Source organism: Psammomys obesus, unplaced genomic scaffold (genome assembly GCF_907164565.1).
Source record: "Psammomys obesus unplaced genomic scaffold, mPsaObe1.curated_primary_1811, whole genome shotgun sequence".
In the NCBI taxonomy this organism is placed as follows: Eukaryota; Metazoa; Chordata; class Mammalia; order Rodentia; family Muridae; genus Psammomys; species Psammomys obesus.
In genome coordinates, this window is record NW_026596039.1 from 14,842,586 (window position 1) to 14,865,790 (window position 23,205).

The following is a 23,205-nucleotide window of genomic DNA, read 5'->3' on the forward strand; positions in this document are numbered from 1 at the left end:
TGTGAGCTATTAACTCAACATACATGCAACCTAGTATTTCCTTTGACATTTTTCTTTTACTGATATCAGATAGACTTATAGAAATGGAAGTCAAGTCATATGGCCAAGACACAAAAGTTTCTTTTGTGTGTGGGTGGCGGGGGTCAGCAATTATTTTAGCTGGGTGTGGTGGTTCATGCCTTTAATCCCAACACTGAGGGAAGCAGAGGCAGGCAGATCACTGTGAGTTTGAGGCCAGCTTGGACTACAAAGCAAGTCCAGGACAGCCAAGGCTGCCTCAAAAATAAATAAATAGATAGATAGATATTAAAAAATGAAAATAAAAACCTATCTTTCAATATTTTGGTGAAAAAGGGAAAAAAACAGTTTACAATAAATCCTTAGAAAACTTTATCTTCTATATTGCTTACATCCTGCTATTCTCTCTCTGGAGTTCCTTTAGCATAAAAAAAAAAAAAAGAAAAAAAAGCTACTAGCATTCTAGAAAGAGAAAATGGCCTTAAAACCAAAAGGGAGAACAGGAAGTAGAACTACAGTAATCTAGGATGTGGACAAGGATACTGAGAAGTACTTTTTCCTCTAATGAAAGAGGAAATGCTGTTATTTAAAAGTCTGTGATGAGACAAAAAGACAAAAAGCTAGATTAGGAACAGGTAGAGCCTGAACATTATTACGCTCAATAACTGAGGTCGCCCTTAATTCACTGTAGTTTGCACAGTTTAATAAATTCCTGTTTTAAATTTTATTTTTGAGAACATACTGAAACCAAAATGATGCAAAAAGACAGAATCTGATCTTTCTGCCATGCTCAAGATTAAGTAAAAGAAAAGCATGAAATTCAATAATGAAGGTCAAGTTCACAAAGAAGAAAACAAAAAATCACATTTCAAGGTACAAAATACTCTCTTTATACCTATTATCCTTCTTAGAGGTCTCAGAAATGTTGGGCCATACCTCAGGAGAAAAAAGAAAGCAAGTACCATGAAATATGAATTTGGTCAGCAGTTAGGGCAAGACACTCATGCTCTTTTCACTCTCTGGTTATACATAGGAATTTGCAGATTTAGAAATGTATCTAGTTTTCAGCACATGATGGGAGCACAAGCATTTGAATGTGGTAAGCAACCCTGACATTTTGGTACAGGACAGAATTCCCAGCTATCACAAAGGACAAGAAAGGGCATCTACTGTCAGTTCAATGTTACATTCATCACTTTTTTGGGTGTGTGAGGAGGGGGAACCTGGCTCAATGAAAGTATGTTCAAGAGAGATATAAAAATTTTATAAAGATAACTCTTGTTCTCTAAGAACAAAAACCCAATAAATTTGCACCCTTCTCAGGACCACAGGACCAAGGATCTTCAATGTATCCATATTCTAAAGCGCTTGTCTAAACATGATCAGGACAGTGATTTCTCTTTCTCTCTCTCTCTCTCAATCTCTCTCTCTCTCTCTCACACACACACAAGTCTAGAATAATGTAAAAGAATGCACGAAAGCACTCATTTCATAGTTAATGGCTTAAATCTTCACTGTGCTGCCATGCCCCAGGCCTTATGGTGGGTTTGGGGTATAGAGCAATGGACAAAACAGAAACAGGTGACCCATCCTGTAACCACTGCGGTCTATGATCCAATCCTGTCAGTCTCATTTCCAACAGTACCAGTCTCTACTCTTTGCTCTTCAACACCAGTCTCCAACTACTCTCCATGCTAACCACCTATCCAGCAATCAAATACCACATACCAGCTATAATTTTTATCTCTAAGATGACAAATAAAAACAGAAGATTAAAAAAAATCAAAGACTTATCACACAACTGATGAACTAAAAGAGGACTTTTCTCATGTAAATAACCCTCACTCAGAATGTCTTTTGAAGCAAACAAATGCTTAGTAGTCCCTTGCCCTTATGATGGAATTTTTAACCTTCGTAAAATCTCTTACGACAGTAGGCTTGCCGTCTTTAATACTGTGTAGACTTTTAAGGGGCAACATCCACTGAAAGCTAGATTTTCGTACTAGTACCTACACTGTTATGGAATGATCATCCAGGAAAATGTATTGCTCTGGGGCTAACTACAATGTTTATTCTGTCTTTGAATTATTTAAGACTCATTACATCTCTTTGGAAATATAGCTTCCATTATTTATCACCATCACTTCTTCAAAGCCCAGTGTCCACTTCTACTATCTCCTTCTACATTTTTATGTACTACTTCAGAACTGCCCTGCTGTGTAAGACAATGTTTCATGGTCTGAGCTAAACATTTCAAAACATACACACTAGTGACCTTAGTAAAGGCTCTATTTGTTAAGATGTGGGAACTTGTACACATCAATTGACACTTCTAAGTCTTAGTCTTATGTTCTAGAAGGAGGCTAGCCTGCTTGTTTCAGAAGCTAATTGTGAGCATGCAATAGCAGAGTAGAGAAAGCATTTAATACAGGGTCCAGTTAAGTAATTGCTACTTGCTACTGTTAATAGTCTTGTTACTACTCTTTCTAAGATGGCTTATTTCAGCCTCCCTATTTCTTGATCGATCACACAAGGTTTAAAATCAAGTCAGTGAGATTTTCTATTAAATTAGTTCTGCATCAACAACAAATAAGATTTTCTGAAATGTCCCCTTAATTCTTCCCTGTTTTTCTGCTGTTTACCACTAAGTTGAAATAAAGCTGGGATGCACCACTTTCTCAAGTAGTCCAGACCCATTTCTTGACATGATTGTCCTCTTTAACATGAATAAAGCTTTCAAAGAGAACTCCAAGATAATGACAGCCTTCTCTGAGGCCCTTTTTCTACATCATCAGCTGTGACAACAGATATCAAGCAAAACACAAATAATTTTGCAGAGCTTAAATGGCAGCATAGCACAAGCAAATGTTCAGCCCACTCCAGTAAACAGCTTTAACCTGTGTCTTTGTGCCAGAATAAAGCTGACTTTACAATTCACTCATTTACTGCTGCTTTCTTATGCAGAACTTAACTTTTGCTGTTTCTTTATTTCTAATGAACATTTCAAGTTGTTCTATAAAGAAAAGTAAACAACCTAGGAACCTGCTACAGAGGGCCTCTGAAAGCCAGAAGAAAACAGGAAACAACCTTGGAACCTGCCACAGAGGGCCTCTGAAAGCCTCTGCAGTATAGACTGTCAAAGCAGATGCTGAGCCTGATGGCCAACTGATGGGCAGAGTGAATGGAATTTTATGTAAGAAGTAGGAAATAGTAAGAGCTGGAGGGGACGGGAACTCCACAAGGAGAGCAACAGAACAAGATAATTTGAACACAGGGAACTTCCCAGAGACTCATATTCCAACCAAGGACTATCCGTGGAGATAACATAGAACCCTGACAATGCAGCCACTTCTGATGAGAACTGATGGACTAAGATCAGAGAGAAGGAGAGGAGGACCTCCCCTATCAGTGGATTTGGGGAGGGGCATGCATGCAGAAAGGGGGGGGAGGGTGGGACTGGGAGGGGAGGAGGGAGGGGCTTATGGGGGGATACAGAATGAGTGAAGTGTAATTAATAAAATAAATAAATAAATAAATAAAAAGTAAAAAGCCTATCACCACAGGTGCCAAGTCACAGAAATAAAATAGTGCTTAAAATTTCAGTGCAAACTCATTAAAAAAAAAAAAAAATCAAATAACCTAACCCAGTTAGAGAATGCACCAGAGGACAGGGTTAGTTAAGCATCTCTGCACAGACAGCTCTGTCTCTTCCCACCAACACTATCATACTATGTTCCTCTTACACACAATAAAAAGTTAACATCTTAATGCTCATACAGAGTGACAGAAATAAACAAATAAATTTCTAATGTGTGTAAAGAGTAGAATACTATTCAGCCTTCAAAAAGCAGGATATTCTGTCATTTGTGACAACATGATAAATCTACAAATATTATGGTAAGTGGATAAGGCAGGCATAGAAAAACAAATAGCATCACTGATGTTAAATCCAAAAAGCTAAACTCACAAAAATATAAAAGAGAATGATGATTAACTGTGGAGTAAGGGGGTTTTCTTGTCAAAGGGCATAAAATTTCAGCCACAATAATTCTAGGGATTTTTGTATATATGGTGACTATATTAAAAAATATTCTATATATTCAAAGTATTACCAAGGATCCTAAATGTTCGTAACATAAAGAAATAATAATTTGATACTATCAATATGTTAGCCAAATTTTATCAGTCTACAGTACATACATATGGCAAAACATCATTCTGTACCTCTAAATAGTAAAATTATTCACATTAAAATACATTTGGGGGCTGAAGAGATAGTTCAGTTGTTAAGGGCAATGGCTGATCTTCCTAAGGACCTCAGTTCAGTTCTCAGCACCAACATGGTGGCTCACAAGCATCTGTAACTGAGTTCCAAAGGATCCAACAAACACTTCTGGACCCGATCAGCTCTGCACATGGTCCACAGACATACATACAGATAAAGCACTTGTGTCGTTCTAAATTTTAAAATACAAATTAAAATACAATGAGACTTGAATTTCAAAAAATTTAAAGGAAAGAACTTTGTATCTCAGTTTTACAAGGCTTTTAAGAAAAGGATGAATAATCCTGTCACAGAAGAAATTTTATAGCTTCCAGGTGTCGGAAGACAAAAGCTTAAGTCAAAGATAGAGTAATAACTTTATGACTTAAAAATCTGCCTTGTTATGAGTCTCAGCATCTGCTCTGATACGCTCTGCTGGGTAGTTTTTCAAAGGCCCCCTGTGAAAGGCTTCTGTCCTGTTCCCTGTCTTCTACTTCCAGTGTCTACCACATTTGTCCTTCTAAATGAGGATTAAGCCTCTTGCCTAGGGTTTTCCTTGTTGTTTAGCTTCTTTCAGACTCTAGTTTTTAGTATGTTTATCCTATATTATATGTCTAATATCCACTTATAAGTGAGTATATACCATGTGTGTCTTTCTGCTTCTGGGTTACCGCACTCAGAATGATCTTTTCTAGCTCCCATCATTTGCCTGCAAATTTCATGATTTCCTGTTTTTAATTGAGTAGTATTCCATTGTGTAAATGTACCACTATTTCTGTATCCACTCCTCAGTTGAGGGACATCTGGGTTGTTCCCAGAGTCTGGTTTTTATGAATAAAGCTGCTGTGAACATAGTTGAGCAAATGTTCTTGTTAGGAAATACTACTGACAAACTGAATCATTAAGACTAAACTCACTTAAATAATTATCTTTTAACATGAAATTACCATTCCACCATATTTTAAACATCTGTTTAAAAACTCTAAAACTAGTGTTCCCTTCAGCAGCACATATACTAAAATGGGACAATACAGAGAAGATTAGCATGGCCCCTGCACAAGGATGACACGCGAATTCATGAAGCATTCCATATTTAAAAAAAAATCTAAAATTTATGAAACCCATAAATGACATTTATTTACAAATAAGCCAAATGGAGAAGCATGTGACCAGATTCTTGGGTGTTTCTTCCTCCCACATAAATTTTATTCAGTTGTATCTCATGTTCATGGTGGTTTTCAAGTTTTACTCAGTTTTTGGTATTTAACATTCTTATGTTTAGGGGCTGGAGAGGTGGCTCAGTGGTTAATAGCACTGGCTGCTCTTCCAGAGGACCCTGGTTCAATTCCCAGCACCCACATGGCAGCTCACAACTGCCTGGTCTGAAACTCAAATTTTAGTAGATCCAGTTGCCTCACACAGACATATATGTAGGTCAAACACCAAATACACATAAAAATAAATTTTAAAAACATTCTTGTGTTTCATATATATAAGAATATATATTTACTTAACACAATATTATTATGTTATATATTTACATATTATATAATATATATAACATATATATAAGAATAAAAATAAGCAAGAGAAAGTGAAAGAGAATATTAACAAAAATTCTTGATTTACTCTAAGCACTAACTTTACTAGCTGACCATCTAGCTAGCATTATCCCCACCCATACATACATAACTTCACTCATGTTTTCTATGAAAATAGTTTGACTGTTCAGAGCTGATGCCAAATAGGAAAGACAATCATAAGGTTTGTGTGTATCTGAACTTCCTTTCGTACAAAGCTAGTGAGTAATCAATGCAAGTACAATTAAATATTATCAGTTATTTATAACTTTCACAAAATGTTCTTCATACTTTGAATCTTACTGTGCATTTTCCTACTTTTTAATTACTTCTGTTGACAGTTTCATACGGGTGTATAACTCATATTGATTACTCTCACATCCACCTTCTCTTATCTCCTTCCCACACATTAGTAACTTCTCTAAAAATCACTTTTTCATATATATGACTTTTTGTTTCATATGTGACCCACTGAGTTTAACCAGGGCCATCTGTGTGGTCCTGGGTTTAGAAATATCTATTTGAGTGTATTATGCTCACTACTGGGTACACAACTGAAGACAATGACCCCTTCTCTCTCAGAATCTGTCAACAGTTCAGCAGTAAAGATAGATCCTATGAGCTCTACCACAACCAACGGCCAGTCCCCTGCAGGCTTATACCAAAGAACTGTGAGTTCATTACTGTAATAATGTGCCCTGCCTAGAAGATGACATTTTTCAGATCCAATTTCATATTTTGCATCAAAGTTTCTCCACCTTTTTCTATCTTCTGGAAATAAGCTTTAGTTACAGGCCTTAAAGTTAATATTTTCAAAATTATAGTGGGATATAAAATTCTTCTCACAGAACTAACATGTTCAGTGACAGCCTCAATAGAGACACAATGGCACATGTTCAAAAGAAAACAAACCCTTATGCTAGCAGAAAAATGTCATTATAGAAATGCACTGAGAAGGTTGGAGAGATGGCTCAGGAGTTAAGAGCACTGACTGCTCTACCAGAAGACCAGGTCCAATTCCCAGCACCCACATGGCAGCTCACAGCTGCCTGTAACTCAAGATCTGACATCCTCACACAGGCAAAACATTGATGCACATAAAATAAAAATAAATCATTTAAAAAAGTACTGTACAAAGTTATTTTTAAATAGTATCTCAAAATCAACAATGTGTTCAAGTAAAACAAAATAATGTGTTCAGGCTTAGAGGAAACAATTTGCACAGTAAGACTTGAGTGACTCTTAGAAAATAAGAGAACATGAAGGAAGTAAACATTAAGTAGCAAGTAACCTGATTTGGCAGGAATAAAAATTGGCAAATCAAAAATCTATTAACCAACATAGAATCTCAACTAAATTTAAAAATCTAGAAAATCATATTAATCATCAGAAATTAATTTAATTTCCAGGTAAGGAAATTAAAGCCAAACTTGGTGACTAAGGTTAGGTTCCAATTAGACCAAACAGCACATTTTCAGGACAACGCATCTTCTGTTTATTGCCTGCCAAGTACTCTTATCAGGCAAACACTAAAGCATTCCATTTAAGAACTCTTTCTGTGTTTTCTGGGCAGAAATATACTCCACAATATTGAGAGCAATCTATATAATATCTTAGGCACCTATCGCATTAAACATTAAATCCAAAGTACTCAAAATGCACTTTTTCCATCTTAAAACATGATTTTATCATTGAAAATCCTGCCAACAAACCAGTCGTGTTCCAGGTAGTGTTTATAGTCAGCTTTAGAAAATGACCACTGAGATTATGTTTTGCTGAGGTAGTAGCAGAGCAACTGTCAGGATTCTGTCTGGAAAGGATGTCATGGGGCACCTTCTACAGAACAGAACTGTTACATGCAATTCTGTTGTTTTTACACAGGTACCAGCTTCTAGAGTAGGATGTAACGTCCTGGTTGTTACAGGACATTACATTCAACTTTGTCAAGTCAGAACTGCTCTATCCAATCCATCTATAAAATGCATGCTATATTTCAACAGTGCAAAGAAAATCACCCAAAACGGCTCAAAAGACAGTGAGGAACCTGTGGAATACTTCATATACAGAGACAGCAGACTACTTGTCATGCAAGAAGAAAATAAACCCACATTCTTCTAGACAGGTATGGCAGCACAGGTTTGTAAATTTAGCACTAAAGAGAGAAGCAGGGGTCAACACAAGTTCCAGGCAACACCTATCTACAGAGAAAATTTTAAGTCAGCTTGAGCTAAAGAATGAGACCAGGTTTAAACAATACATAGATAAATAAAAGTATTAAAATACATATTTGACTGACTACTATTTGCATAAAAATAGTGCATTAAAAGTTAAAAGTGACCTGGCATGGTGGTGTGAGGTAGTAAGAGTACTCAAGAGCTAAACCAGAAGGTGAGAAGTTGGGGCTACACAGCAAGCTATAGGCCCACCTGAGGAACTGGAGAGACCCTGGCTCAACCAGATAAACAGTTAAGGTGGACGGCTACCAGGACAGAAAAAGAGATGGGTTTGGTTGAGCCAGGATATTCGGTCATTTTCATCATCTTGATTTCAAGACCATGTGGATATATCACTCATTCAAAATATAACCAAAAAAGACATTTTGTTCAGCGCAAGCATGTTCACAGCTAACTATGATTTAAACAATTTTCCTGAGGGCTGAGGATCTTGTATTTTCAGTATTGTACCTTCACATTCTATAATGTGAATACCTGGATAAATAGCCCACTTAAAAATCATTTTCTAAAAGTTCTGGTAATGATGTTCTATAGACGGTTTCCACACATGAGAGAAAAGAAAAAGCAAGGCGTAATCTTGTTTTACGTAAAGTCTTCACATTTCTTTTACAGGTGATTGTAATTTTTAAATAATAAAGCACAAAATTTTTATACTCAATTTAATCCTGGCAGAGTGTAAACTAAACTACAGAAAACAAGTTGTTGATACTCTCCGTATTTGTAAACACTTTGACACATCGTTAACATCAAATTTCAATTTACAGACTGTACTACAGGAAGCCATACAAGAAATACTTGTTTCTCACAATAACAAAAATATCCATCCTCACCCTTACAATTCAACCTGTTCTCCACATCGCTACATGCTTTTGGCAACATTGATTTCCGTTGCTGAAGCCATCTTCAATATAGACTTTTTTCTTTGGTTCTATCAAATAATATTATAAAGTTGCATCAAATCTTTAAAGAATGGTTAACTCCTGATCTCTCTTATAAAAGAAAAATATAATCTCATCCATTAAATAGTTACAAGGTTAAGAAAAGAAGTGAAAAATCTACAAAAATCATTTTCAAGGTTATGTGAATAATATTTCCATCCAAAAGTATAAAAGGTTTTTTTTTAAATAGAATTTAGTAATAAGCATGGATTCTCAAATATTATATTGTAACATTTTGAAGTCACTCACTAGTTTAGAAGCATGATGGAGAAAGTTATTTTTAAATGTAAATATGCTTTGTGTGATCAACTGACTCATTAATATAGTGGTTAATACTCACTTTGGGAAAATTACATAATATGGCAGGACAATAATACAAACGTCCCCCCAGAAGATAACAGAAAGCTGAGGTTTAAGATGAGCAGGGCCTTAGGTTATCAAAATATTCTTTCTTACAAGATATCAGCAAGCAATCAATATGGAAAAATATTCAGGAAACACTAATATCCTTCAATAAGTGAGTAGTGAAATAATCCTTAGTCCATCAAGACAACAATCTACTCAGTATTTTAAAAGGCAAAAAAGAGGAATAGCGATGGTTTCATGGCTAAGAGCACTTGCTACTCTTTCAGGGAACCCAAATTTGGTCCCCAGCATCCATAGCAGCTCACAACCATCTGTAACTTAGCTCCAAGATATCTGATGTCCCCTTCTGGCTTCTTTGGGAACTACTCACACATGTGATAGACATACATACATTAAAGCAAATACACACATAAAATAAATATAAATCTTTTAAAGTTTTTTTTGGGGGGGGGGTTTGTTTGTTTGTTTGTTTTGTTTTAGGAAAATGTCTTGCTATACACTGATTTGGTGAATTTCCAGGAAATAATGCTGAATAAGAAAGGATAAGCCCAAAAGGCTATACACTGTATCACTTCACCTATAAAACATTCTGGTGATGACAAAAATTCTAGAAATGAGTACATGGAATATTTCTGTATTTCTACAATTACAAGTGAAACACCAATTATCTCCAAATGAGGGTTTCACACACAGGCAGGTGTTGGCGATTTCCTTGTTGTCAGAGATCATACAGCACATTTACAACCAAGAGGATTACATGACGATACAACATATAGCCTTAAATAACCTCTCAACTATGTGGCCCATGACTGACATGGAAATTACTAACTGGCACATAAACTATAACTTTAAGACACAGTAATAGTATTTGAGTCACTTAACAAAAAGCAGATTTCAGTGGCAAGTCAGTATTACACAGTCTCCAGAAGAAGAATAAAAGGAACAAACACAGTGCCTAATCAGGAGGTGTCACTGAAAACAGTGATCAAAGTAATGTTATCAGTGCACTTCTAATGAGTAGTTAGACATATTAGGACCATAATTGTAATTCAATAGAGAACGCTTACCCGATGCTTTGCCTTAATTTTCTTCCTATATTCTTCTTTGTCAAATTTGTCCTCTTCCTGAAGCCTTTCCTTTGCTTTGTCTAAGTTGATACCACCAGTGTCATCTTCTTCCTCCACATCTTTTGCAGCACATTTCTGAATCTGTGGCCACTGCTGAACCAACTAAAGATAGGAAAGGACAAGCTGAGGGCAGGATGAAGGGAATGTCTACAGAAACCATTTGCTTTTGTGGACTCCTTTCAAACAGGGCTTATCCCCCCCCACCTTCTACTTTACAATGTATCATTTCTTAAACTTTCTCATAAACTTCCTAGTTACAGTAAGATGCCATAGAAAAGACCCTCACAGCCAAGGTAATACAGCCGTTATACTCTGAAAACATAATTAAAGACTAGGTCATAAATTATTTGGTCAGGTGATTACATAACAGAATGTCCGAAACTTGTTAATGTTCTGTTCTCCATGCAACTAAGCTCAAAGTCATCTGTGCAGAGCAGAAACCTGGGTGACAATGTATCACACAGGCACCCTCGGGCACCTTGTATACCCCTTTAACATAGCTCATCAAAATGTACTGCCTTACATTCATGTTTCTTTTACTAGATCTAATATACTCTTGGGTATCTATCTATATAGCTTGCTCATTCTTCCTCATAGCCTGTAACAGTATGTGATAATTAAAACTAGTCAATGAGTCACATATCGACTAGTATTGCACAGAGTGAAAAAACTAATCATAAAAAAGAAAATCAGTTTGAGTTTCACAGACTGCTCCTCATTTCACATGAATAAATTATGGATGGGAACAACGTGACAAGAAGATGAATCCAAAAGAAACCTGGCTGAGTGTTCTGGCTATTTTACTACTTTAGTGTGTCATGCTAAATAAATTTATTATTCTCTGGACATCTGTGTCCCTTACAGATGTAAGAAGAGGCAACTTAGTAATTTCCATTGTCTCACACTATAAAAGTATAAGCTCTAAACAATTTAGAGCGAAACAGTTCTCATGCTTAATAACTGGTCCCCAGAGCATGTAAAATCTGTACCTCTGACTTAAAAGCATGTTAATTAATCTTCCTGCAAACAGAAATCTTGAGATGAACATCTCACAGGTATTTATACATTGTTGCTACCAAAGCCAGTCTACAAAGTGAGATTCCCACAATCTTATTCTTTTGGCAGTCAATGGTGTTGGCAAGAGGACGTAACAAACTAGTAATCACTAAGCTGCAAACACTGTAAAAGGGATCCATGGGGATGAACAGATAACATCAATTATTCAAACTTCTCATCCAACTTACTTCACAGAGAGAAATTAACACAGCACACCTTTTGGGTTAGAGAAAAAGCAGCCCATCTTTGAGAGGCTCAGAACTCTCCGTATCATGCACAGCCACAAGGGCTCCTCTTAGCCACAATCACACACCGTGTTATACAGCCAAGAGATTGATGAGCATCTTGGAGCTAATTACTGTAATCTGTGCAGCTGAGCTCTGTGGCACACGAAGCTCATTAGGGTAAGAGCACTCCTTTCACAGGGCACTAGACATCGCTCTTCACTAGCTCACTTCTCTATAATAATTTTATAATGATTATATTTTTACACTTATATTGACTTCATCTTCCACTTCTAGCAACTCTGAATCACCCTGTGTTTTTTGCTGTTTTCTTTTTTCAGCTCATCCCTATACCCACAAATAACAACAAGTTCTTTAACATCAAAATGACAAAGAAGTATAACCCCTTTGGATATAGACTAGTTCAGCAACATAGCAATGATGATGAAATGCATGGGGTTTTGTTTGTTTGTTTGTTTTTGAGACAGGGTTTCTCTGTGTAGCCTTGGCTGTCCTGGACTCGCTTTGTAGACCAGGCTGGCCTTGAACTCACAGAGATCCTTCTGCCTCTGCTTCCCTGAGTGCTGGGATTACAGGCATGTGCTACTGCACCTAACTATGATTTTTTTTTAATCACTATGAAAAGCTCATTTACTGGAATAACAGATTACGCATTCAAAACATTATTCTGAGGGTTTAATACATGTTGGGTACTGTGTGCACTATATTAGGAATTAAAAGTAAACAAAATACCTCTCTTTGTGGAGAAATTCAAAAGAAAATTATAAGCTTCAAATAAAAATATAAGGTTATATAACAATTTCTATAAAACCTGAGTGAGGAAGGGTGAGCGCAGTGACATTATAACGGTGCTGTATGGTGTAGACTCTAGGATGGTAAGAGAAGTTGTAGGCTGGTGAGGATGAGGGCATGAGGTGAAAACTGTAAAGACCTTGATTTACCAGGAGCGAATTTTCATTCTTTGAATAATTTACTTATGTCCTAGCTTCGGTTGGACATTTAAAAACAAAACAGTTAATTCTTAAAATAATGACCTCTTCTGAGAAATAAGATGGAAATGTGAATTTCCATCAGGCCCAGATAAAGGCAAAATGAAAAGGAATCACCTAAATCTGACATTACTTAAAAGACAGAGAATCCCCTCTATGAACCTGCCCAGCAGTAAACAGGCAGACACAGTATACAACTGAGGAAGTGCAAATCGGCATCCTCAGAGTCATGCTAAAGATGCTCTGGCAAGTATCTGTGTTAGTCTTATGCTTGTTCCCAGGGAACACACTGATGAATATTGATGAGAAAATCTTTTCTATAAAGGATGGAATTTAACATCATTTCACTGCAGGTATCACCAAAAATGACTTCAGTTGATTGCATAAGAAATCCTTGTCCATAGCCAGACAGCTGATAAAGCCTATAGAATAGGAAATAGAAGCCACAAGTGTGCTGTAGAGACTTAAGAGACTTTTTTTTTAAATAATGAATGGCCTAGTCATCAGAAAAACCAAGCTCTATAATCCCTGAGATGTACTTCAGAAACAACATATTTACAGGATCTTACCTCCCCTTCATCAGTAAATGTTATTTTCTTATTCACTTTAAAATTTCTCTTCATTACTTTTTTTGCTTCTGCAACTTTGGTTAATTTTTTCTTGGCACTTGACTTAGAAGGTTCTTTTATCTATGTAAAGTGAAAAATAATAATAATTAGAAAAGTGGTTGCAATATAACAACAACAACAAAAAAAAAACTTTTCAAAAATGACTAGACTTTCTATTCTCATTGGTAATTACAAGCACCTAAAATACTGTCCAGAAACTGAACTATGTGAGAGTTTAACTAAGAGTTCCCTGGAGGTTAAAAGGGCTTTAAACATGACTATGACAGGCATTAAGAAAAATCTTTCCTTTGTTCTGTTGCTAAAACTGCACTATTTAAAATGCTGCTACACCAGAAACAATGGATAAAGTAATAAACATTCATAAAGCAAAGCTGTTTCCCAGGTAAAACAAAAACTATTATTATTGAATTACCAACTATGAACTTAAATTTCTAGATTACGAAAATGTAAACTTAAAGTAAAATGAGTAATACAGTATTTGAAACTTAATAGTCTTCTGCCAACTATAGGAATTTACTATATGAATGCTGGGACAATTGAATTAAGTCCAAAGACAAAAGGAATTAACGGTGCTTAACAGAGTGCGCTGCTGGAAGAAAACCAACACCCTAAGGCCACCACAGCATAATACTAAAATTTCAAACCTCCTGTTCACTTCTAAGTGAGCAACCGAGTGACCGCTGAGGAAAGGAAGAAGATTATGGCTCCCGTGATGACCGTCATGGAATGGTGGTTGGTTTTGATATGCCGGGTAGCTCTCCACTCACTAGGGCCAGCAGCAGCAATTGGCAGTACTTGACTAAACAGTGCCGCGTCTATTACGCGGATAGACAGACTGAGAAGAAGTTTTTGGTACTGGGCTGCAGAGATTGCTCAGCAGTTGAGAGTGAATATTACTCTTCTACAGGACCAGAGTTCAGTTTCGTGTTAGGAGGTTCACAACTGCGCAGACTTGTGCTCCGGTGGGGAACGGAAGCCTCTAACTTCCAAGGATACCAGTGCAACCTTTCATATGCCTACTCACAGACACACACATTCACAGTTTAAAAGAAGAAAATTAATTTTTGAAAGACTTTGGCATAGTAGTCAAGAAAATTAGTGGAAAACTATAATTTTGAACTGGAGATTAACTATGCTCTATAAATTGAGAATACTAAGAGCACCTCACACCATCCGACAGGCTGTGTGAAAAGACTGAGCGATAAGTAAACGTAAAACATGCTGCATGGTACGTTCATATCATGTGAATACAGGCTTACTCCATGGTGTACTAGACTGTGGGATTCCTAGCTTTTAATTCTGTACTACAGTGAACCACTCACCAAAGACAAAAAAGAGGAATTAAATTAAATGCACGAAATTAAAAACAACTAACTTATTAAGACAGTTTATGACATGTTATTAATATAGGTTAGAGAATTTTCATGTTTGTTATTATCCTGGATAGTTTTATGTCAGCTTGACACACGCTGCAATCATTTGAGAAGAGTGTCTTTCAACTGAGAAAGACTGGCCTGTAGGCAAGCCTATGGTATAGTTTGTTGATTCACGATTCATGTGGGGGGACCAACCTCAATGTGGCTGATGCCACCCATGGGCTGTGGTCCTGAGTGCTGTGAGAAAGCAGGATGGGCAACTGGATGAGAGAAAAACATGAGCAAACCGGTAAGCAGTGTTCCTCCGTGGCCCCTGCAGCCACTCCTGCTTCTCGATGTCTGCCTTGAGTGTCCGCCCTGACTGCAAATAAGCCCTCTCCTCCCCGCGTCACTTTTGGACACGGTGTTTATCACAGCAACAGAAACTATAACAACTATGTAAACTAGATGTTGCACATGATAAAGTTTTAAGTATAAATAAGCTGTAGTGACACTGATGTTGTTATATCTGTATTGCTTATAACTTCTTTTGTATTTCTCATTCTTGATTTGGGTAATCTACAGCATTTAATTGTTACTTCTCTGGCAAAAAGCCAATTTATAGTTAGTACTAACATATTTAATTCATATTAGGTTTATGAAAAGATCTCCTTATCAAATAGATATTAACATTAATATACTACAGTCTAACTCACAAGATTTCTATGTAAAAATACTTTTCAAATTATTTTTTCCTTGGGACAAACAACTAATCTTCAGCCCTTCCTATGGCTTTGTGGATGTGTCCAGCTGGTGGCATGAAGGCTAGCTATGCCCACTCCTCCAGATCTCCTCTCTACTACTGTTCTCTCAGATACATATGTATCTTCCTCTGTAAATGCTGCCATCTTCATTTCCTTATCTTCAGAGAGCCATCAGATGAAAGAAAACCGTGATGAAAGGACTAGCACAGCAGGCAACTTGCTCATCTAAATAAGATGGTAAATGTAACTAAGCCCTCCTTCCTTCAGCCCATTCGGAATTCCCATGCAATTTCCTCACAAAGCTTTGTCAGAGACCTCCTCCAACTAGCTCTAGGGTTTGTAACTTCATTATTAAATTCTAGTAGGTCTTTGCAGTTTTATGGTGAAATAAACTCTTTTTTGTTGCTGTTTGTTTTGTTTTTGTTTTTCTAAGACAGGTTTTCTCTGTGTAACAGCCTGGGATATCATGGAACTCACTTGGTAGACCAGGCTGGCCTTGAACTCATAGATATCCGCGAGCCTTTGCCTCCTAGTGCTGGGATTAAAGGTGCACACCACTGCCACCCAGCTTGGTGACATAAACTGTTGAAGATTCTGGATTGCCTGATTTTCTGCCATCAAACTTTGTGTTATGATAAAAGGAATCAGACAGATCCGCTGATATAATCATTACAGTATAAACATACAGCCATAAACTAGTAAACTAATTTATTAGGAAGTAGTGTGAGCAAACTTCCCAAGGTAATGGTAATTTCTACTACCTTGATAGAAGTTTGAGCTACGCAAGGATATGTTTGAGCAAACCTATCAGATGTTGATAATTTGGATGTGTCATTTCCTTTGCATTACATAAAAATTTATTCATCAAAGGGTATTGTCAACAAATACTGAACTCCAGCTAACACCATGCAATCTGAAAAATATGAGAAAATGCAATGACATTGGCAATGTACTCAGATATGTGTTCACTAGATGATAATGATAAGGGAATATTGTAAGTGGCTAATTATAAATTTTGGTAGTGGTATATTTGCAGCCAATAATACAGTTGTTGCAACTTCTCTGAATATTCAAAAATAGTCTTAATAAAATACAAGAGTCCAGTCCCTACAAACAGAAAAAAACAGGTCAGAGCATATATTCCTAATACCAAGAACTGACCAACTGGATTAAAAGTTAGTAAGAGAAACAGTACACTCCAGGGACACAGATCTGGCTCATGAGTCCACTAACCTCACCGTGGTGGGGGTGGGGGATGTGGAGGTATTTGTGGTTTTGCCATGGAATGGTTCATTTTCTAAAAGGGACAATTCTTGTTCCAGCTTGCTCTCCTCAAAAAAAAGGTTCCCTTTTTAAGATGAAATATTTAAGAAAACCACGGAAAAAAGCAACAAAAGTGTCAATATGGCTAGATTAGCTACTGACTTGCCTCTGACGTCCTCAGCTACTCAAAAGTGTACAGCTAACTATACAACACAAGACATCTACGTCAGGTAGTTTTTTGGATATATCAAACAAATGAGACAATCAACTTATATACAGTTTTAGAAAACATTTTCATGGCCTCAATGCTTTGGACAAGACAAACACCATAATAAGGGCAAAAAGCTACAAACATGAAAAGGACGGTCAATGCCATGACCCAATGACCTAAAACACCTCCTAGTAAACCAGAGCATATACCAGTGGTCCAGTAGTGCAAGATTGGTGGTCTTTGGGCCTCTGAGAGTCTAACTGTTCTCACAGGTGATATTAAGCAACTACTGAATATGAGCAATTAAATCACAAGAATACTAAGTGTTCAAATAAATATGCAAGATGAATCACTTCCTTTCACAAAAACAGAAAGCCACTCATAGGAAAACACTAGACATGTACATTACCAGCACTTTCCTGTTACACTGTTAAACCCCCTGTGGCATTTTTGAAAAATGGTTCACGAGAGTCAGTCTATATATCTGCACATACACGTACATTTGTAGGGTTGGGATGAGCTTGTCAACAAGTCCACACATGGAGGGCAGAGGCTGACTTATACTATCGTCTATCACTCTCCACCTTATATTTATGAGGCAGGATCTCTCCTTGAACTTGGAGCTCGCCTCTCTGGCTAAAAGCACAGCCAGAGATCCCTCAGGATCTGCCTATCTCCCCTTCTATCCTACACTGTGATCCTCCCCCTACTGCACATATGGCTTTTATGTGGATTCTGGGACCTCAAAATCAAGACTTTGTGGTTGCAGACCAAGCACTTTACCCACTGAGCTATCTCTCCAGTCCCAGTGTTATTTTTTTAATGCTAATTTTAGTAGGGATCCTAATTTGTTTTCTATTGATGTGATAAAACACTGACCAAAACAAAAACAAAAACAAACTGGGGGGGGGGGGGGGGCCAAGGCAGGAGCTCAAAGCAAAAACACAGAGCAAGAACTGAAGCAGAGATTACAAGGGACTGCTACTTACTGACTTGCTTACTCAGATTGCTTTTTCAGACACCCTAGGACCACCTGCACAAGGGTGGCATTGCCTAACCTAATACATTCTGAAGTATGTATTTCTATTATCTTAACATGAATGTTTCAATAAAAAAAAAAAAAACTTCCGATACATTATCAGTACAGTTTCTATTTTCCTTTTCTGTTTCCTACATTTTTCAAACACATTTCAACACCAAACTTTCATTCAAATTCCTTCGACCTTCCTTACCTTTCAGTGCTCACAATTAGGTTAGTTAAAATCCCAATTTCTGTTCTCCAGAGATAATTCTGTTTTCATCTCATGTCCTATTGTTATGACCTATGTGTGTCATGATAACTAAATTCACCATACTCTTCTTATACTCTTAAATGGTCCTGTTTATCTTTTCATTCTGAAACATAGCCCTATAATTAAAATTCCTCCTTACTAAGATATTTTCTTTGACTCACTTAAATTGTTGCAGGGACAAGTTTAGTCTAACTGTATCCATCCTGAGTCATGACCAGCATAACTGTCATGACCAGTATACTAAATATAGTTAAGCATCAGAGTGGTATTTGGAGCTGTCTGACTAAACCCAGGTACTAAGAGTGCCAGGTAAATACCGCACATCTCTGACATTAGCTTCACATAACCAAGCCATATTTCAGTTGGATAGTCACTTTTTTCCTGAACATTATGTGACCCCTTCCGTCTAACCTAAGTCAGGGAGACCCAGCATTCTTGCTACCACTCATGAATCACTTCTAGCCCAAATCCTCATTTGATTGTTCTCTCTACAATCCTGAATCGGTTCTTTCTTGTAGCACTTTGCAGCTGGTTCCCACACACTGGACCTGGATGTTTTCCAGAACAGTTTTTTAGGATGTTTAGTATTCTGCCTTTCTGTTAAAATACAAGTATCGGATATCTCACTATAACTCTAAGGAAGTGGGGGGCAATAAGGTAATAAAAATCTCAAAATGCTTTACTAGCAGATAAAATTAGGAAACCAGTGATATTTTGATTTAGGAATACAATTTTTAAACTTGCCACTTCTAATAAACTTTTTCATATTTGAAGGCAGGCAGCTAGAAGAAACTTAAGAGAAAAAGAACCTTATACATTTTTTGCTTTATAGACTATATTGATATTATTTCTAACTTTCCTCAAAATATTAGGTTTCTGTTATTTCCCACAACTTTTAAAATCCTCCTAGAACTGACAAAAGTGCAGCAGATACCAAATTTATGCAATCAAACTTTCAAGTTTATGTTCCTTTCTTCAGTCCACTATTCTACTGAAGAAAAGTAAATTCCAGAAATATATTGCTTAAAGGAAGATTTATTCACCATCATAAACACTGATGCATACCATCTTCCTTCAGAGATATCTAGTTTATCTATTTGAACAATTTAATAGAGAATTCATCAAAACAAAAGTTGGCCAGGACATATATTTCTATTTTTCTTGACAAAATTAGAGTATTACATCAGTGGAAAACTAATTTTTTTAAGAAAATGGGGATGGGGGACAATATGTGCCATCCATAAACAAAACAGGCAAATGACACTGACTAAAATCCCAAAATAAATGATTTTTCAAGATCTGCTACTGCCTTTAAAAGATGTATATATACAGTAGCAAAATTAAAGACAAGTCTAATCTTCTTTCACTCAAGAAAAGGACAACAGTAGTTAAAAACAGAGGTGAAATAAACTTGTAAGGGACAGGAGCCTTGACAAGTTTCAAGCACAGTCCAGGCCAAGACACAACACCTAAGAACAAAACAAACAGGAAGGACAGCTCTGCAGACTTCAAACAGTTACAGTGATGAGAGAGAGACAACTGAACAGCAAAATCACAGGAAAAGGAGAGACAAGGGGGAAGAGCAGCTCCGTGATTAATGCTGTTGTGACACCGCTGTATCGCCCCACACACACCACAGAACATTCCTTCCCAACAGGCCCCAAATTGTTGACTGAAGTTCAAGAAAATCAACTAAGCCAATAGTAAAAAACTAGAAGTGTCTTAAGCAGGTATAGGGTGAAAAATAATTGATGTCCATATCCCAAATATCTTCTCTATATAATATTTGAGATATAATACTAAAAGTACTAAGTCCAAAAAGGGAATGCTAGAACATAAAGGAACCCTTGACAACTTGTCTAGACTATCTCCTTTCCAAATACTTCAACTATTTAAGCCACTTAGTAGTTTGACAGATTTGGCTGAGTCTTTAATAAGCAGGATTATTAAATAACAATATTCCTAATGAAAAACTTATCTGAAACTAATTTTGAAGATGTTCAAGTTTAATCAAATAAACAAGATAAATTGATAAAAATTCTATTAAAATGAAATTAACTCTCTAGTAATATACTGAGAGTCCTCAAATTATATTATGAAACTCATAATTTGGCTCATTAATTCCAAATCTATGATGACCTCTTACCAACAAGGTTTCCTCTTTTCATTCTGGTATTCAAGACGTGAGGAGTCAAATCCTGATCCATATTTAAGAATGATATAAAACTGTGTAACCTGCATTTTATATCTCCTGCCAGTCATTTCTGTTCTATCTCCATTGTAGATGTTCTGGCATTTTTCTAATAGGAAATATTAAATATATTTTAAAGCTATTTTAAATTCCTTTTGAAATGAGGAATAAAACATAAACTTTTAAAAAGTCAAGTCATATATTCAACAGACCTTCTCTACTATAGTTTTTCATTAGCTTATTATTACTGTAACAAATATGTAAAATTAACTTTCAAAGGAATTCGTTTTGTCATGCCTTAGTTTTGAGGGTATTTGGTCCATAAGCAATTGTCTTTGTTATTCTGGGCTTCAATGAGCTCATATTTAAAAGACAGGAAAGACTAAGTTTAGCTGGAGATTCAGATTCATGAGTTTGTTACACACACACACACACACACACACACACACACACACACACACTTTAGAATGATCACAGGTAAGATGTGATAAACCAAATCATGCACACGAGAAGGTTCTGGATTACCTAAGGCCTTAAAACACATGCTGAGGAGTTGGGTTTCACCAGAATATGACACAAAATTCTAACCTGCAGATAGTCTTTATATTAAAAGTAAAATTAAAAATTAGAGAACAAGGCTAGGGAGGTACCTCAGCTGATAAAGCACTTGCCGTGAAGTATGAGGAGCCAAGGTGAGCTCCCCAGAACCCACCTAAAATTCTAACGTAGTAACATGAAGCATAATCCCAGTGCACCTACAAGACAGGAGGCTCCCTAGAAGCCTGAGGTACATACAACAACTAGCGACCTGCTTAAAAGACAGTATGGGATGACACTCGGCCCTTAAGGTGGTCCTTTAACTTCAGTATGTTATTCAGGTAACTTATGCATATGCATTTATATACTATACACATAAAACATACAGACATTTTTAACAAATTTTAAACTTCATAAAAATTCAGGGCTAGAGATTTAGTCCTATCTGTGTTGGTGATTGTTCCAAGTACATAGAGCCTTAGCTTAATTTTTTTTTTTTTTTTTTTTTTTAACGGAAACATGACTTTATTTTCAGGGAATCAAACTGATTTCCATTCCAGGTTTAGCATATTGCTGAAAAATTCTTATGAGCAAACATAATATACAATATAAATGCTTTGGAATGATTTTTTTGCCATCTTTTTTTTCAATATATTTTTTAATTTTTTTATTAATTACACTTTATTCATTTTGTATCCCCCCATAAGCCCCTCCCTCCGCCCCTCTCGATCCCACCCTCCCTCCCCTTTCTGCATGCATGCCACTCCCCAAGTCCACTGATAGGGGAGGTTCTCCTCTTCTTTCTGATCTTAGTCTATCAGTTCTCATCAAAAGTGGCTGCATTGTCCTCTACTGTGGCCTGATAAGGCTGCTCCCCCCTCAGGGGGAAGTGATCAACGAGCAGGCCAATCAGATTATGTCAGAGGCAGTCCCTCTTCCCATTACTATGTAACCCACTTGGACACTGAACTGCCATGGGCTACACCTGTGCAGGGGTTCCAGGTCATCTCCACGAATAGTCCTTGGTTGGAGTATGGGTCTCTGGGAAGTTCCCTGTGTTCAAATTATCTTGTTCTGTTGCTCTCCTTGTGGAGTTAGCTTAATTTTTAGTACCCATCTCAACAGTAAAAATCAAACAGCAGATGAGGTCGTATTTCATTAAAAAGAAAAGGCCACCGTCTCACATTGTCTCTCCTGAGTGCCAGACAACCGCAGACTTCCTGGGGAGGTGGGGGGATGCGTGCCTGTGGGCTTCTTAGCCAGCCAGTCTATAGAATGAGAGATTCCTGGCGAGGTGGGGCGGGGGGTGCCTGTGGGCTTCTTAGCCAGCCAGTCTATAGAATGAGAGAACTCCAGGTTCAGTCAGAGGTCCTGTCTCAAAGACCAGCGGAGGGCCTGCCAGGTGGCTCAACAGCAAAGGTACTCGCCACCAAACCTGGTAACCTGAGCCCAAATCCCTAGGACCAACATGATGAAAGGAGAGCGCCAACTCCTTCACGTTTTCCTAGTAATCCACACTTGAGTATGGCACGCACTTGTATGCACGCACACACACACACATGGACATTACATACGTGTACATACACTCACATTTCTAGTCAACGTTAATGGTCAACTTGATACAGCCTAACAGCATTATGAACTGTCTCAATTGATACAGAAGAATAACACAATCCCTAACCGCCCCAGTTTGTAAAAGAAAGCTGGCTAATCATGAGCCTGTGAGTTAGCCAGAGAGCGTGATCCAGTAAGCATCATTCCTCCATGATTCCTACCCTGACATCTGTTGATGATAGACTATGAACTAGAAGTTTAAGCCAAATAAACTCTTTCTTCCCCCAAGTTTCTTTAGCTTAAAGTGATTGATTACAGCAACAGAATAAGGAAAACATGATGGATGAAGACAGCAACACACACACACACTTTCAAGGATAATTTAATTTTGATATTACATATAAATGAGTAGAAAGTAACCCTTGAGATTATACAAACACATGACAATATAATTATATAGTAAACCTAAATGAGATTTAGCCAATCAGTATGTGCATCGGTGTGTTAAAAGAATGCAATTTGCTAAAATTAAAATACAACTAATGAAAAAGTAAAACTCAACTTGCTTCATTTTTCTTAAATGGTGAGAAAT

At 37.0% G+C, this 23,205-nt stretch overlaps 1 protein-coding gene and 1 non-coding gene across 2 annotated transcripts in view; one reads left to right on the forward strand and one right to left on the reverse strand.

Annotated features, from left to right (window-relative positions):
- The window catches only part of Ddx10 (DEAD-box helicase 10), a 162,360-nt gene that overhangs the window by 59,812 nt on the left and 79,343 nt on the right, over nucleotides 1-23,205 (reverse strand). Inside the window, exons 14-15 of the mRNA XM_055622403.1 lie at nucleotides 13,387-13,506; nucleotides 10,468-10,629 (exon numbers count right to left, since the gene is read on the reverse strand). Of these exons, the coding sequence (XP_055478378.1) occupies nucleotides 10,468-10,629; nucleotides 13,387-13,506 (282 nt within the window). The remainder of the gene's footprint in view (nucleotides 1-10,467; nucleotides 10,630-13,386; nucleotides 13,507-23,205) is intronic.
- LOC129687846 (U6 spliceosomal RNA) lies at nucleotides 5,274-5,379 on the forward strand. The gene has a single exon (XR_008721817.1). It is a non-coding gene; the product is annotated as a U6 spliceosomal RNA (small nuclear RNA).